This window comes from Hemicordylus capensis, chromosome 5 (genome assembly GCF_027244095.1).
Source record: "Hemicordylus capensis ecotype Gifberg chromosome 5, rHemCap1.1.pri, whole genome shotgun sequence".
Taxonomy (NCBI): Eukaryota; Metazoa; Chordata; class Lepidosauria; order Squamata; family Cordylidae; genus Hemicordylus; species Hemicordylus capensis.
Window position 1 is genome coordinate 89,983,418 of NC_069661.1, and position 15,263 is coordinate 89,998,680.

The window sequence follows — 15,263 nt, forward strand, 5'->3', positions numbered from 1 at the left end:
AATAAGCATTTTTATAATTTGTCTGGAGTTGTAAACTATTCATGTTATAAAATTACATTGCAAGTGAATGAGTTTGATATTTTTCTGTATGAAATGTTCTAAACCAGTTGAAGAGCCATTCAAAGTGTCTGAAACAGTTGCATCCATGTAACATTTATTTTGTGAATAAGGAGGCACTTTCGCACTCAAAACAATTAAGAAGATTTACATAGAAAATAAAGTCTGGGAACATTTTTGTCTCTAGAATAAACCATTTATCATAATATATACATGAGAGAAGTATTCCCCCAAGGATATACATTATTTAATACTGTATAATGCCCCTGAGTGACATGTTTCTGATCTTACAGCACACTTCTGGAGCATGGGCAGCATTCCAAGCTCTAAAGGCTTTTATGCAACAGCGTACACAACAGGAGATTGGGAGAGTTCTGTGAGGGCTCCCAGTGTGATGCCACAGTCTCTCAAAGCTCGTGTGCTTAGAGAGTCAGGATGTCACCCAGAAATTTATCAAAAATAGGGACTGTCCACGATAAAACAGGGACAGTTGGAGCCGATATAGATGTACAATACCAAAAACACTTTTGCTTTGAGGGGAAAGTTAACAAACACCACACAGTATGTAATATACAAAGTTTACACAGAAAATATAATCTTAAAATGCAAACACTACATGATGTACAAATGAAAAAATTAAAACAGAACAGAAACCAATACCATCTTAACTTTCTCAATTGTCAAAGCCAACCTTTTCTTTCTCTCCCCCCCCCTTTCCTTTAATATGGGAAGCTTAAAGTGCTTGCCATTTCTCCGATTTTAACATTTCCGAGCTTTCTTTCAGCTCCTGCAACTATCCAGACACTGTGTCAACCCACCAAAGCTGTTCAAGGGGCGTTCAAAGGGGCAAGAAAGAAAAGAGAAGAAAACAAGAACATTAACACAGTATCCTACCTTGGCCACTTTTGGTTTCTTGTTAGACTTTAGTTATTAATCATTTCTGATGGGGTATAATGGAGCCTGTGCCTTTTTTGCCTAACACGGACAATAATATGAAATATAATGGGTTTTTATTTCTTTCTACGGAATCAAATGAACTCAGTTGAACTGATCAGGTATCACTGAACAAATTGCCCTTTCCAACCTAACCCAGTCCCAGTAATTTACTAATATTTATTTATTTCTATCTCCTACAGCCCTAGCTCACAGGTCTCTTGTCATAGGTAACAATCTTTAAAAATATAACATCTATAATAAAAACAGAGGATTAATAATTATAATATCAAACCATTAAGAAGAATAAGGGTGTGCAAATCAGTTCAAACTTGAACCAGTTCCGTTTGAAAGCTTGACCTCAGACGGAACCAGGTCTAGCTTGGTCCAAGGTAGAGCTGAACCCCTCAGGCCTGTTGAGGCCCAGTTTGAAGGTGGCAGGGGGCTTCGCTAAGTATACCTGTACTCAATGGAAGTACTCACAGTTGGTGTCAGTGGTGCCAGAGGCAGCTGCAGCAGCCACGGGGGGGGGGGCTGCGGTGGCTCCCCCTACCTCTGACAGCCTATCCCTGCATCATCCAGGCCAGCGTTTGTCTGATTAGGCCCTGATTTGGGCCCATTTTCACCTGTGTTAGGCCTCTGTGCATGCTTGGAGGCCATTTTTTACCTCTGTGCATGTGCACGGGCCACTTGTATGACCATGCAAATTATGTGGTCACGCAAATGGCCCGTGAGCATGCATGGTGGTAAAAAAATGGCCTCCACGCATGGGCAGCCCTGAGATGCAGGGGCATAGAAAGGTTGGAGTGGGCCCAGAGACAAGATTTTTAAAAAGGTTTTGTAAATTGTGGACGATGCAAGTCATTTAATGGTACTAGAGAAAGACATGCTGTTCTGGTAGCTCCAGGTCTTAACACTCACATCAGTTTCAGAGGATGAATACAACTGAAGGAAGCCCGGGCGGGTGCGCGGCTGGGGGAGTCAGTCATGTGACTTGTCTCTAGGGGGCCCCCAAGGCAGTGGGCCCCCAGACAACTGTCTCCCCTTGCCCTATAATAGTTACACCCCTGCTGAGATGGGCCGAAATGGGGTCAGACTGGGCAAATGTGGGCCTGGAAAACTTGGGGGGTAGGCTAGCGGGGATATACTGGTGGGTCTAGGGGGAGCTGTCGCAGCCCTCCAACCTCCACAGCTTCCAGCGCCAACTGTGACTACTTCCACTGAATACAGTTACACTTAAGGATGCCTCCACCACCACCCTTGCACTGGGCCCGAACCATCTCAAATTCGAGCTGAGTCAGGCCATGGTCCAGAGGGGGACAAAACTAAACTGGTCCAATCCAGTTTGAATCCAGTTTGGATTCGAACTGAATCTGGGGGAAACCGTTTTGTGTACATCTCTATGAAGTCCTATAAAGATAAAACCTAGTTTCGGTCACCCTCCAGTGATTCAAATGCATAATAACAACCTTCAAAAGATTAGGAGTGAGCTGGCAAAACCAAGGATTAGGAGTGAGCTGGCCATCCAAGGCTTGTAAAGTGTGGTTGTTTTTAAATGTATTTTAATTAGTTTTAAATCATTTTAATCATTTTTGAATTGTTTTTATATCATTTTTAGCATTGATTTAATTGTGAGTTTTATTTCTTTTAAAAAGTTGTACACTGCCCAGAGCCTCTGGATGGGGTGGTTTATAAATGTAATAAATAAATAATAACAAGCTTATTATTAATAATAATAAGCTCCTCCCTCCCAAAACCCTCTAGAGAAAAGCTGCCATTATGGAAATCTATCTGCCACTCTTTGACCCTTTAACAATGGGTGTAAATACAGGCATTTTCCTAATGAAGTAAAGGCAAAAGGAGGAACATACAGAAGAAGGTGCTGTTTTAGACATCAGATATTCTCAAACCAAGTTCCTGGGTCCTCTAAAGGTCACTATCAGCACTTTGAACTAGGGCAGAAAACCAAATGGTAAACAGCACAGATGTTTAATCTCATGTGATCTCTGGCTGGGATGCAAACAAACTCTCATGTTCACAGCTACAGGCCTGACATCATTGCTAGGAATTGCTGGCTGGATGAACTACATCAAAGTCTGGGGCAGCATGTAACACACTGACCACAGACGACAACAATAGAGATATGCATAAAACTTGGGTTTTCCAGTTCAGCTCGAATCCAAACCAGATTCAAGCAGACCTGGCCCGACGACTTTTGGTCTGGTTGGACTGGACCCAGTTCGAGTTCGAACCAAGCCAGCTCGAACCTCATCAGAGATCTACTGGAAAAGGAGAATCTGGTGAGGAGTCAAAAAGTCTCTTTATCCTTCAGAGCTCTGAGTTTCACCTGATGGGCTAAGCCTTTCTTATAGGTTGGTCAGTTGCCAATAATCACACCTTGTTTCAGCAGGAAAATATGAGTACAGAATGAGCATGTTAGCCTTCCCACAAAAATTATGCCAAAATAGCATCAGTGAGATCAGTTCATCTACCAACTTTAATCTACCAATGTATGAAATTATTTCTACATGGGCAGTCCTTATTACATTGTAAGTAGTCAAATATTTGCTCTACTTTCCTGGTAGTTGTGGGAGAGGTGTACTACCTCATAATGGAGTGCAGGTGAACTACGTGGAAAATACCTTTAAGGGAGTGTGTGTGGAAAACTCATGAGGATGCTTATTTCACCTTTGTATCTTGCAATCTCAAACCAGTAGGAAGACAAAAGGTTTAGGAGGATCCTTTGATTATTAGTGTCTCTCACAAACAAAGAGGACAAGAATTGTGTTTGTGGTCTCTGATGTCTAAATTAGATTTTTTAAAGCACAGAAATGACATTTCTTTAAAAAATGGAATCTGAGTGTCGAGGAAGTGTATCTGTCACTTTGATTAATACTGTTTGTGTTTGCATGGAGCACCAAATCATTTACCGAGGTTAGACTCACCATGAGGATGATAATTGTGCATGCAAACAACATCTGCTGTGTGGAATGCTGATGCCTGGGAAATCTTGGCAAAACCTTGGTCCCTGCCGACCTCTGTAGCCCCATGGGAATATTACAGAAATATCTAGAAGGCCAATCTAGAGAAACCAAAATGAAAGAGAGAGAAAAAAGATCTGCAGTTGATATAACAAATTCTGCATTGCTAGGCTGAGGCAGTCTATGATTGTTTAAACTATTCACACACACACACACACACACACACACACACACACACACACACACACACACCGAACCAAGAAAGGAGAAACATCATAAACACAGAACACTATATTGTTTTTTTGGCAAAAAGGTTCACAAAGTGGTTTACATAGAATAAGAATAGGATGGTTCCCTTGTCCCAGAAGAGCTCACAACCAGGATCCCTGCTTCAAAATGGGTGTTTATTTATTTATTTAAACATTTTTATACCGCCCAAAACTTATGTCTCTGGGCGGTTTACAACAGAATAAAAACAAAGTAAAACATTCGTTAAGACAAAAATGGGGGGAAACACACACACACACACACACACTACAATTTAAAATTTTTAAAATAATATTTTAAAACAATATTAAAACCATTAAAAGAACATTAATTAAAAGCCTAGGTGAACAGATGAGTCTTTAAAGACTTTTTACGAATTGTCAGAGATGGGGAGGCTCTTATTTCACTAGGGATCGCATTCCAAAGCCTCGGGGCAGCAGCAGAGAAGGCCCGTCCCTGAGTGGCCACCAGACGAGTCGGTGGCAGCTGCAGACGGACCTCTCCAGCAGATCTCAGTAGGCGGTGGGGTTCATGATAAAGAAGGCGTTCTCTTAAATACCCAGGGCCCAAACTGTTTAGGGCCTTATAGGTTATAACCAGCACCTTGTATTTTGCTTGGAAACATATCGGCAGCCAGTGTAGCTCCTTCAATACTGTCATGCCTCAGACTTCTGACTCAGAGGAGTCAGGGCAGGAATGGGAAGATTTGCCTGCTGGTGAGGGCTCAGAGGCACAGCAACAGGACTTGGCAAGGAGCCCAGACTCTGGCGCTGAAGATTCGCAACAGCTGCCAGAGATGAATTCTGATGCCGAGGAGCCTGGGATTTCACCTGTCTTGAGAAGACGGCTCAAGAGGGAGGCTCAGTGGAAGTCACACAGGCTCAGGAGATCACTAGAGAGGAAGCCGAAGTGCTGACTCAGGGGAGCCTGATTGGCTGCTGGTTCTCTTGAGCCCTATATATTTGGTACTCCCTCAATGGCTCAGGGCTATTTGCAACATCTCACTGGCTGCAGATAGTGTGCAAATTGTATTCTTAAACTCTGTCCAAGTTCCAGTTTGCCTTGTTTATGTTTTCCTGCTTATGTTTGCCTTGTTTATGTTTTCCTGTTCTGTTAATTCCTTGCTTCTGTCGTCCTTCGCTATTTTCATTCCTTGATCTGTATTTTCTTTTCACTTATTACTCAGTTATTGTTAGAGGGGCATACCTAGTTCAGTTCAGGGGGACTTAATTCATTTATTGTTTTCTTTGTGAGCCTTTTATTTTTCACTCGTGCAGTTCCACTGCCGCTTTCTGTTATTTCACCAGGGAGTGCTAAAGGGGGTTGTAAATCCTGTTGGGTTAGCCAAGCTAACAGATTTACGACAAATACAGGAGTTATATGGTCTCTCCGAGATGACCCAGAGACCAGCCGGGCTGCCGCATTCTGGACCAACTGTTGTTTCCGGATTACGTACAAGGGGAGCCCCACATAGAGTGCATTACAGTAATCCAGTCTGGAGGTTACCAGCAGATGTGCCACTGTTTTGAGGTCATTCACCTCAAGAAATGGACGCAGCTGGCGAATCAGCCGAAGCTGATAGAAGGCACTTCTGGCCACTGCCTCAACCTGGGAGACCAGGGAGAGACTCAGATCCAGAAGCACCCCTAGACTGCGTACCTGTTCCTTCTGGGGAAGTGTGACCCCATCCAGAACAGGCAGATCAAAATCATCTCTCGAGTTCCAACCCCGCACAATGAGTACCTCCATCTTAGCCGGATTCAGTCTCAGTTTGTTATTCCTCATCCAGTCCATCACTGACTCCAGACAGGCATTTGGGGAGGTTATGCCCTCTTCCGATGCTGCTGACATGGAGAAATAGATTTGGGTGTCATCAGCATACTGATAGCACCCTGCACCAAATCTCCTGATGATCTCTCCCAGCAGTTTCATGTAGATGTTAAACAACATTGGAGACAATATGGAGCCCTGGGGCACACCATACAAGACTTCAGATTTTGAAGAACAGCAGTCTGCAAGGGACACCATCTGGAACCTGCCTGAGAGGAAGGAGCGGAACCACTGCAAGCAGTGCCTCCAACTCCCAAACCCCTCAGACGCTCCAGGATACTATGGTCGATAGATAGATAGACTTTAAAACCATGATAGAGGTTGCCGGTTCGAATCCCCACTGATATGTTTCCCAGACTATGGGAAACACCTATATTGGGCAGCAGTGATATAGGAAGATGCTGAAAGGCAACATCTCATACAGCATGGGAGATGGCAATGGTTTGGACCCGGGGTATTTGAGGGACCGCCTGCTCCCAAGGGTTCCTGCCCGCTTGACGAGGACATCTGAGGGGGCCCTGCTCCGGGTGCCAACAATGAGAGAGGCCTGGCTGTCGTGCACTCGGGACAGGGCCTTCTCTGTTGCTGCTCCTAGACTCTGGAATGCTCTCCCAATGGCCATTCGTTCCTCGGACTCCATCACAGCTTTTAAAAAGCTTGTAAAGACTTGGCTTTTTTACCCAGACTTTTACATAATCGTTTTTACTGCTGCTTCGGTGTGTTTTTATCTGCTGTATTGTTTTTATTGTATGTTTTAATTTTTGTAAACTGCCTTGGGGTTGTTTTTAACAAAAGGCGGTATAGAAATGTAAAAATAAAAATAAATAAATAAATAAATAAATAAATAAATAAATAAATAAATAAATAAATGGTAAACCCCTCCTATATTCTACCAAAGACAACCACAGGGCTCTGTGGTTGCCAGGAGTCGACACTGACTCGATGACACACTTTACCTTTTTACCCTGTTACTGTATCGATGCATGATTGCTTCCTAAGCACTGCATTGTTCCTTGATCTGAAATCATCAAATTGTGATCGTTATCCATGGCAGGTTGTATGCTGCTTTATATTGTTGCATCTCATTTAATATAGGAATCTTTATGTAAATTGCAGGAAAAGCAAGAAACAGATAATTTTCAATTCACTGCATAAGTTCAAAGTCAGATATACCTTGTCTGTCAAAAATATGGAAGCTTTATTTTAAATTGAGATATGCATTATATGTTGGTTGCAATTACAAAGCTAACTGGAAGGGAATTAATTTAAGTTTCTAATTTTCCTGACATACATTGCCTAAGAAGACAAATAAGACAAACAGGTGTTGTTCATATCACATCTATTTTGAAGACACTACAGCCCTAAACAAATGTGATTTTTAAAAAGCTGTACTCATGTACAGCTGTTAAAAACAGGTGCAGAAGCCCCACACCCAGCTCCTCAATTACTTCCCCTCACTCCCCCTCCTGGACTGCTCACAGTTACAGCAGTCATCTGGAGAGGTAACCACCATAAACATAATGGCGGTGATTGGCAACCTGGCACGCCCCAGGCTGCTACTCAGTGATGCTTCTTACAGTAGTAGCCCCTTCAGATGACCACTATAACCATGAGCAGCCCAGGAGAGTAGTGAGGGTAAGTGATCTGACACATCCAGGGCAGCATTTCTGCACCAACCTTTGACAGCTGTACGTGAGTACAGGACTAATATTGTCTTCCTGTCCATTTCCATGTACAATTCAAGGTGCTGGTTATTACCTTTAAAGCCCTGAATGACTTGCTCTGCAGGTATCTTAAGACTTCCTGCTCTCAGCTGAATCTCTCCACCTGAGAGGGCACTGCTCTGCTTACCGACACCTGCTGAAGCTTATTTGTTGAGCATGCAGTAAGGGGCCTTTTTGGTGGTTGTTCCCAGGCTGCGGAACTCACTCTCAGATGCAATTGAAATGGATTTCTCGCTCCCAGTCTTTCAGAGGAGACTGGAAACTTCCCTCCACCCCCCCCCCCCCGGCTTTTGGTTAACGAGTAGCTATCCTCAGTTTCACTGAAGGCTGTAGCTGTTTGTTGGTCTTTAAGGACGTTTTATCTTGGTTTTATTTGCTGTTTTTAATTGTTGTTCATTGCCCTGTGGTTTTAAGATGAAGGGTGGTATACAAATATCTGTCTGTCTGTCTGTCTGTCTATCTATCTAATGCACTAAGGTCGTACATGGCAAGCCCCGCCCACACAGTGCTTTACCAATTGTAGATAACAGAACAGAGGCACTTGTGGGGATTCCATATGCAGATAGGGAAGAGGAGCAGGTAGGGGGCGAGTGATTGAGTGGTGGGAAGGGGGCGAGTGAGTGAGTGGGTGGGGAGGGGCGGTGAGTGAGCAGGGAGGGGTAAGCGAGTGAGTGGCAGGGAGGGGGTGAGTGAGCAAGTGGCAGGGAGGGGGGAAGTGGCAGGGAGAGGCAAGTGAGTGAGCGAGTGGCGAGGAGAGGGTGAGTGAGAGTGGGTGGCTGACACTGAGCAATAAAGCAGGGGCTGTGGTGGGGGCAAGGAGATCAACATAGTCCTAATGCACAGATGATCTATGCAGGTTCCGCTAGTAAGTAAGTAAGTAAGTAAGTAAATGGGATTGCATAAACATGTTCATCGTGACATGTTCTTCTCATAGGGATGATAATGCTTTGGGCTGTGGTCTGCCATTTCCCCAACAGTATTCCCTTGGGGTGGATATGTCCTCAAGGGAATCTCTTCCAGTAAGCTTTTGGGAAGGGTGAATAGCTCAGTAGTAGATCACATGCTTCATAAACAGAAGGTCCCAAGTCCAGCCCTAGGCATTTTCCAGTTAAAAGGATCTTAGGGCCAAACTAGATCTGGTTGCCCCATTTGCTTGTGAAGTAGTAGGAATGTATTAACACAGAGGATGGGGGGAGGGATATGAAACTTGACCCCTCTGACCCTGATGCTTTTAAGCTGTTTTAACTCAGTCCACCTCCAATACCAGATGGACAGTGAAACAGCAGCTTAATGCAGCTAAATGTGGCAAATGTTGCTCCTCTCCCATGCACTCTTTTTATAAATTATACTATACTAGTGTTTCAGGCCCGTTGTGATAACGGGCGCTAGTAGGGGAGAGTTCCCCCCCCGCCCCACTTCCTCTGGCCTCCCCCCCCCACGCCCTCCCAGCTGGCCGAGACTTCCTTACCCAAAGCAGCCCGCGACAGTCGGGCGATCAAAAATCCATTTTTTGCGAAGAAGAGAGGAGCTCCGGAACAGAGCTCCTCTCTGTGCTAAGCCAATGCCCAAACTGCTGCTATGGACGCAAAGGACGCAATAGGCGTCCTTTGCGTCCATAGCAGCAGTCTGGGCATTGGCTTAGCACAGAGAGGAGCTCTGTTCCGGAGCTCCTCTCTTCTTCGCAAAAAATGGATTTTTGATCGCCCGACTGTCGCGGGCTGCTCTGGGTAAGGAAGTCTCGGCCAGCTGGGAGGGCGGTTGGCGGCCATGGCGGCGGCCGCGGAGGCATTCTTCTGGGCCGTTTTGGCCCTTAATCATTTGCGGGGGGGGGAGCGGGGAAGGAGTATTTGGGCAGCTGGGAGGGCGGGAGAGTGGGCGGTGGCGGTGGTGGTGGCCGGGCAGACTCTGGGGGCGCCGCTGCCGGTCCGGTCCGCCCCCGCCTCACATTCCCGGCCGGTCTCCCCGGACGGGCAAGGGCCCCAAGGACTCGCAGCCGCCTGGCTGCGGCGGCGGTGCCAGGCCTCGGCGGCGGCTCTGCTGCCACCTCGGCCGGCTTACCCCGTCACCTCCTCCCCCCGCCCGGCTTCGGCGGCGCGGCTCCACCGCCGCCTTGGCCGCGCTGCGTCCTCTGGCCGAGGCGGCGGCTTTGCCGCCACCTCGGCCAGTCTCCTCCTTCCCCGCATTCCCGGCTTCTTCGGGGCGGCCGCTTCTGGCCGCCCAAGATGGCCACCAGGTGCCGGCCCTCATGTCTCCCTTGCCCTGTTCTGCGCCTGCGCTTCGCGCAGGCGCAGAACAGGGCAGGGAGGCACGAACACACGCTTGGTGCCCGTCCACGGACGGACACCAAGCGTTTTATTAGAGAGGATACTTATACAAAGTAGACCCTCCTTACCCCTCACTTTATAGGAAGTGATTTACAACAGAATTGGTTCCTGAAAACTACATCTTAACCAAGAGGAAATAAAGTTATAAATGTAGGTTTTGTTCCTGTACCAAGTCCAGATTCTACCCCCCACCCGCTGCTGTCAAAGCTGATGCATGTCCATCACAGATATGCGGCAGTGAAACTGATGGTGAAGAACCAGAAGTTGCTCAGCCTTGCCATCCACTCTCTTCCCAATCCTTTCCTGGCTTTTGCTCATTTTTTGGTGGAAGGAAGGGAGGCAACTGTAGTTCACCTCCATTTACATTCCTCATGGGGAACAGTTAGACAAAGAAAAAAGAAGGGCCGGATTCTCCCTCTCACCATCCCAGCACAGCAGCGGAGCCTGATACAGGAGGAGTGGAAGCTCTTGGTTTCCTGAAAAGCAATTTGTGCATTTTCACATGTATTTTAGAGGAATTAGGCAAAATTTACCAGAGTTCATCAAAGCCATCTAAAATGTTTGAGAAATGTTTGATTGCCTGCAACACTTTTTAAATGGTAGGCGTTCCTCTCTAATCCAAGGTTTGTTTCTATAGTTCTTAGAATTTAAAAACAAGTATCATGCTGCAGGGCTGTTTTCCTGTCTTCCATGGCTTTCTTTTTTGTGAATTTGAAAATGAGATCTGACTGCACTATCAGCTAAGATGAATCATTACATCAATATTGCACAGCTATTTAAAATGATAATAAAAAAGAGTAAATAAAACAGAAGTTTTCAGTGCTGCCAGCTCAACCTGAAAAATAGGAAGCCTTTTAACTGCATGCATCATATCATCTTCAATATCAAAAGCACTTTTTAACAGCTATATAATATATTAGCTTGAAAGGCTGATGACATAAGTGCTTGCTACATCATTTAGTGTCCCTTTTCTTTCAGAATTGATCTGTGAAGTGTATTACTTATGAAATGTGCTGATTTGACAGGACTGCAGTATAAGCTCCTGTATTTATATTCTATTCAACCATGATCACCAGGATTGTGCATTATCCTTCGTCAACCTTCCGGAATTCTTCATTTCTGACATTATAGAGTCAGATTTATTACTGAAAACATGAGTTTTAACTCAAATGCCAACAAAATGTACATTTGCTTCACTCATGTCAATAGCTCTGTAGCTTGTAAATGCTGCCTGTATGAGTTCATACATGCATTTTTGCTACTTGACTGCAATGTGATGTGTCCATGTGTGAATCAGAAAGCAAAGTTCAACTGCCACGAATACAGCTTTGTGAAAACTCCACTCTCACAAAGTGCCTCCACTACTGAGTGAGCAATTTCCTTCCTTCCCCTGTGCCCTCCTGTGCCCCATCCACTTCCAGAGGGCCCCCCTCCACCTCAGGAAAGGCTTGTGGGGGGACTGCTATGGCGGGGGCTGCAGTGGGGAGCAGTGGCGGGCAAGTTCTCTTCTGCAAATTTCCTTCTGTTTGTGCAACTCTGGATAGAACTCTGGATATAAAAATGTGATAAATAAAATTATCACATATTATACATTTTACAGACGTGGGCAGTGTCTAAGTGGGAAGAAGTGGAATTCATCCCACCAACAATCTATTTCCCTGTTCTCAAAGCCTCTGGCTCACATTTTACAATCCAGCTCCTCCAGTTTTTTCTCTCCATCATGCTCCTATTGCACTTTGCCAATGCCACCATTGCTACTTCATCTTCTCCAAGTTTTCAAAGGAATTGTTTGCTGTGAGTTCTGTTTTATGACATATTCTAATCACTATACATACCCAATGTCCCCCAATTTCACATTATGCTCTGAAATATGTACTTTTAAAAAGAAAAGTCTTCTTTTTAATTTGTGACGTATAGCCCTAAAATTACTGAGGGAAATTACATCGCTGTTCACAAAGCATTTACATTTATTTATTACATATACATTTATTTATTAAATATAACACATACCCAGCTCTACTAACTTGGGAAAGAGGCACCTTTTAATGTGGTGATTCTCTTTATTTAGCAGGGGGAGAGTAACTGGCCCTATCCACCCCCAGCACAGTACCTCCAGTGACCGTTGCTGGTGTCTATCTTATGTTTCTTTTTAAATTGTGAGCCCTTCGGGGACAGGGATCCATCTTATTTATTTATTATTTCTCTGTGTAGACCGTCCTGAGCCATTTTTGGAAGGGCGGTATAAAAATCAAATTATTATTATTAGAAACTATATTATTATTATTATTATTATTATTATTATTATTATTATTATTATTAAATAATTTAGTTTTCATCCCATTTGCAACATGGCAAAGCAGACATCCAACATGGCAACTTGACATTCACTTACTCTACAGTTTGAAGTGCCATTAAATTTCTTAAGTCAAGAAATAATTCTTTCTTTTGCCCTCTGTTTTGCAGCTATGCAGTATAGGAAGTGAAGTCATGTTCTCAAATAAATAAGCTGATGGCATAAAAACTGGTGGTTTAAAAAAAAACAAAAAAAAACACACCAGGTGTTGTATTCCCCTTAATAGTCATACCATTTTCACTCTTGATTCCCACCTCACATTAATTGGACACTGTGAAAATACACAACACATGAATAAGGGCAATACAGTTAAGCCCTTTCTCATTTAATACTGGGCTGTACTATGTATACATAATGTGATTTGCAAAACTGAGCTTTAGGAAAAAATAGAAAAAAATGATTGAGCTCATTACTAATGTATTAAGCTATGACCTAATACTGAGGTATCAAGTCATAAAAAGTCTCTTAGTATAATTTTAAATAGTAGCTAATTCAGTTTACATATTAAGAATATTTTGCATGAAAAACAATTGCAGCTGAAAGGGTAGAGCTCAAAGTGTCACAAAGCGACACACTGAGCATCTTATTTACTGATTTGCCTAAACAGTTCAGCGTGGTTCCAAGAAAGTTCATTTAAAACATCATGTTTTGTGTTTCGTTATCAAGTCACCTTTTGTGGAGATGTTTTTAATTGATTTTTTTAATGTAAACTACTCTGGGAAACTTGTCAGCTGAAAACTGGGATAAAAATACTTTAAATATATAAATATAACTAATCTAGAACAAATGGGACCAGCCAAAAATGAATGAACCAGGCAGATTTTCTTCAGAAATCTGTGGCTCTAAAAAGGTGAATTGATTTAATGGCAGAATTAATTGCATGGGACCTCCCTACCAAATCATTGCCTGGCCTGGATGGTGGCTGTTCTGGGCTTCCAAATGAGTTGATTAATATAAAATATTTTTCAATAAGACATTAAAACTGAGCAGAGCTGAGGTTTTGTAAATGTTTCAGGGGATAATGACACATTGAAGTGATCTTCTGAATCCTCCAACAGATAATCATACTGTAGTGGTGTACTGAACCAAGACATAGAGAATGGAAATCTGGATAAGTGCTGTAATATTTCCAGTATACCAAGATCCTTGGGTTCACACAACCATTTAAAGTGATGTCAGATCAAAGGTGGCTTTGACTGGCTTTGCTTCAAGCAAACGTGTATTGTTAAAGCTTAGAAGCCTCATCTTCTCCAGTGCCTAGATAGAAAGATTCTGGAGCAACAAAGTTGGTGCCCATGCTAGGCTGGGGAGAAGGTCCCTGGCACTGGTGGACTGTGGGTGCTGATGGCCCCTGCAAGAAATCAGGGCCTTGGACTTAGGCCCTGAGGTCCGGGCCAAATGGCACCTCTGTTTATTACTGTAGTCTTTTCCCCATTCCCACACCCTCCCCCAAATAATGCCAAGAGCAATGAATCTTATTAGAAGTAAGGATGAGAGTTCATCTATATATTTAATTTTCTTGGGACATGCGTGCCCAGGATTTGGCGGAGAAACTCTCGCAACATGCTGCAAGAGTTCCGAAGTGAGGACTGAGGGGTTGAGGGGGAAGAAAGTGGTGGCCAGCTGGCTGGTGGAGGAGTGGGGAGAGAAAGGCAGCGGCAGGCAGCGAGAGAAAGGTGGCGGGCAGCGGCAGGGGAAGAGAAAGGCGGCGGCAGGCAATGGGAAGTGAGCGGGGGAAAGAAAGGTGGTGGTGGGTGGTGGGCAGCGGGTGGGGGGAGAGAAAGGTGGTGGCAGGCAGCAGGCGGGGGGAGAGAAAGGCGGCGGTGGGCAGCGGGCGGGGGGAGAGAAAAGCCACGGCAGCAGGCAGACAGGGGCGAGGAAAAACGGCAGCGGTGGGGCACTTCTTGGCCACCTGCCGTGGCTCTGTGTGAGGAACATAGGAACTTAGGAAGCTGCCTTATACTGAGTCAGACCATAGGTCCATCTAGCTCAGTATTGTCTTCACAGAATGGCAGTGGCTTCTCCAAGGTTGCAGGCAGGAATCTCTCTCAGCCCTATCTTGGAGATGCCAGGGAAGGAACTTGGAACCTAGATGCTCTTCCCAGAGCAGCTCCATCCCCTGAGGGGAATATCTTACGGTGCTCACACTTCTAGTCTCCCTTTGTATGCAACCAGGGTGGACCCTGCTTAGCTTAAGGGAACAAGTCATGCTTACTACCACAAGACCAGCTCTCTTCCTAAGAAGAGGAATGGGAGGAAGAGGTGGGGGGGGGGAAGAACGGGAGGAGAGGAGGGCTGGAGTGTGCGGGGCCGGAGGGAAGGAGAAGAGATGGGAGACTGGGGCAGGAGAAAGAGGGGAGGAAACAGCCGGCCCCAAACCACCGCACAGATGCTCTGTGCGGGGTTGGCTAGTTCTACAATATTTATTTAAAAGAAGGAGACTGAGGCAGTTCAACCAAAATCACTGGTGAGCTGCAATGGGAATAAAAAGTGCTTATCGTCATGGAGCCAGGAAAGCTATTCCTGAAAAATTATGAGGACTTCAAAATATAGCCTACATCTTCTCAAGTGTCAGTGGCAATGTAAGCAGAAATCAAGGAGATTAACAGGCTTTCAAAAGAACAAGTGGCACCAGGGGTGTAGCTAGCCCGCCGGTGGCCCGTGTGCAGCCGCGGCGGGCACCCCGATAGCCCCGCCCCCTGCATCTGACGTCAGACGCAGGGGATAGCCATGGCCCCCGCGTCTGACATCAGATGCGGGGGGCGTGGTCTGGCTCCCAAACGGAGCCTTGAGG

The 15,263-nt window shown here is 45.0% G+C and overlaps 1 protein-coding gene across 2 annotated transcripts in view; it reads right to left on the bottom strand.

Annotated features, from left to right (window-relative positions):
- Window positions 1–227: 227 nt before the first annotated feature.
- Window positions 228–15,263, bottom strand: part of LOC128327910 (uncharacterized) — a 33,840-nt gene continuing 18,804 nt past the window's right edge. Inside the window, exons 2-3 of one of the 2 annotated variants that reach the window (XM_053257242.1) lie at window positions 3,936–4,072; window positions 228–880 (exon numbers count right to left, since the gene is read on the bottom strand). In XM_053257242.1, coding sequence (XP_053113217.1) covers window positions 851–880; window positions 3,936–4,072 — 167 coding nt within the window. In that variant the 3' untranslated portion in view covers window positions 228–850. Of the gene's footprint in view, window positions 1,033–3,935; window positions 4,073–15,263 lie in introns of both variants that reach the window. The other variant, XM_053257241.1, reaches the window with a different exon arrangement.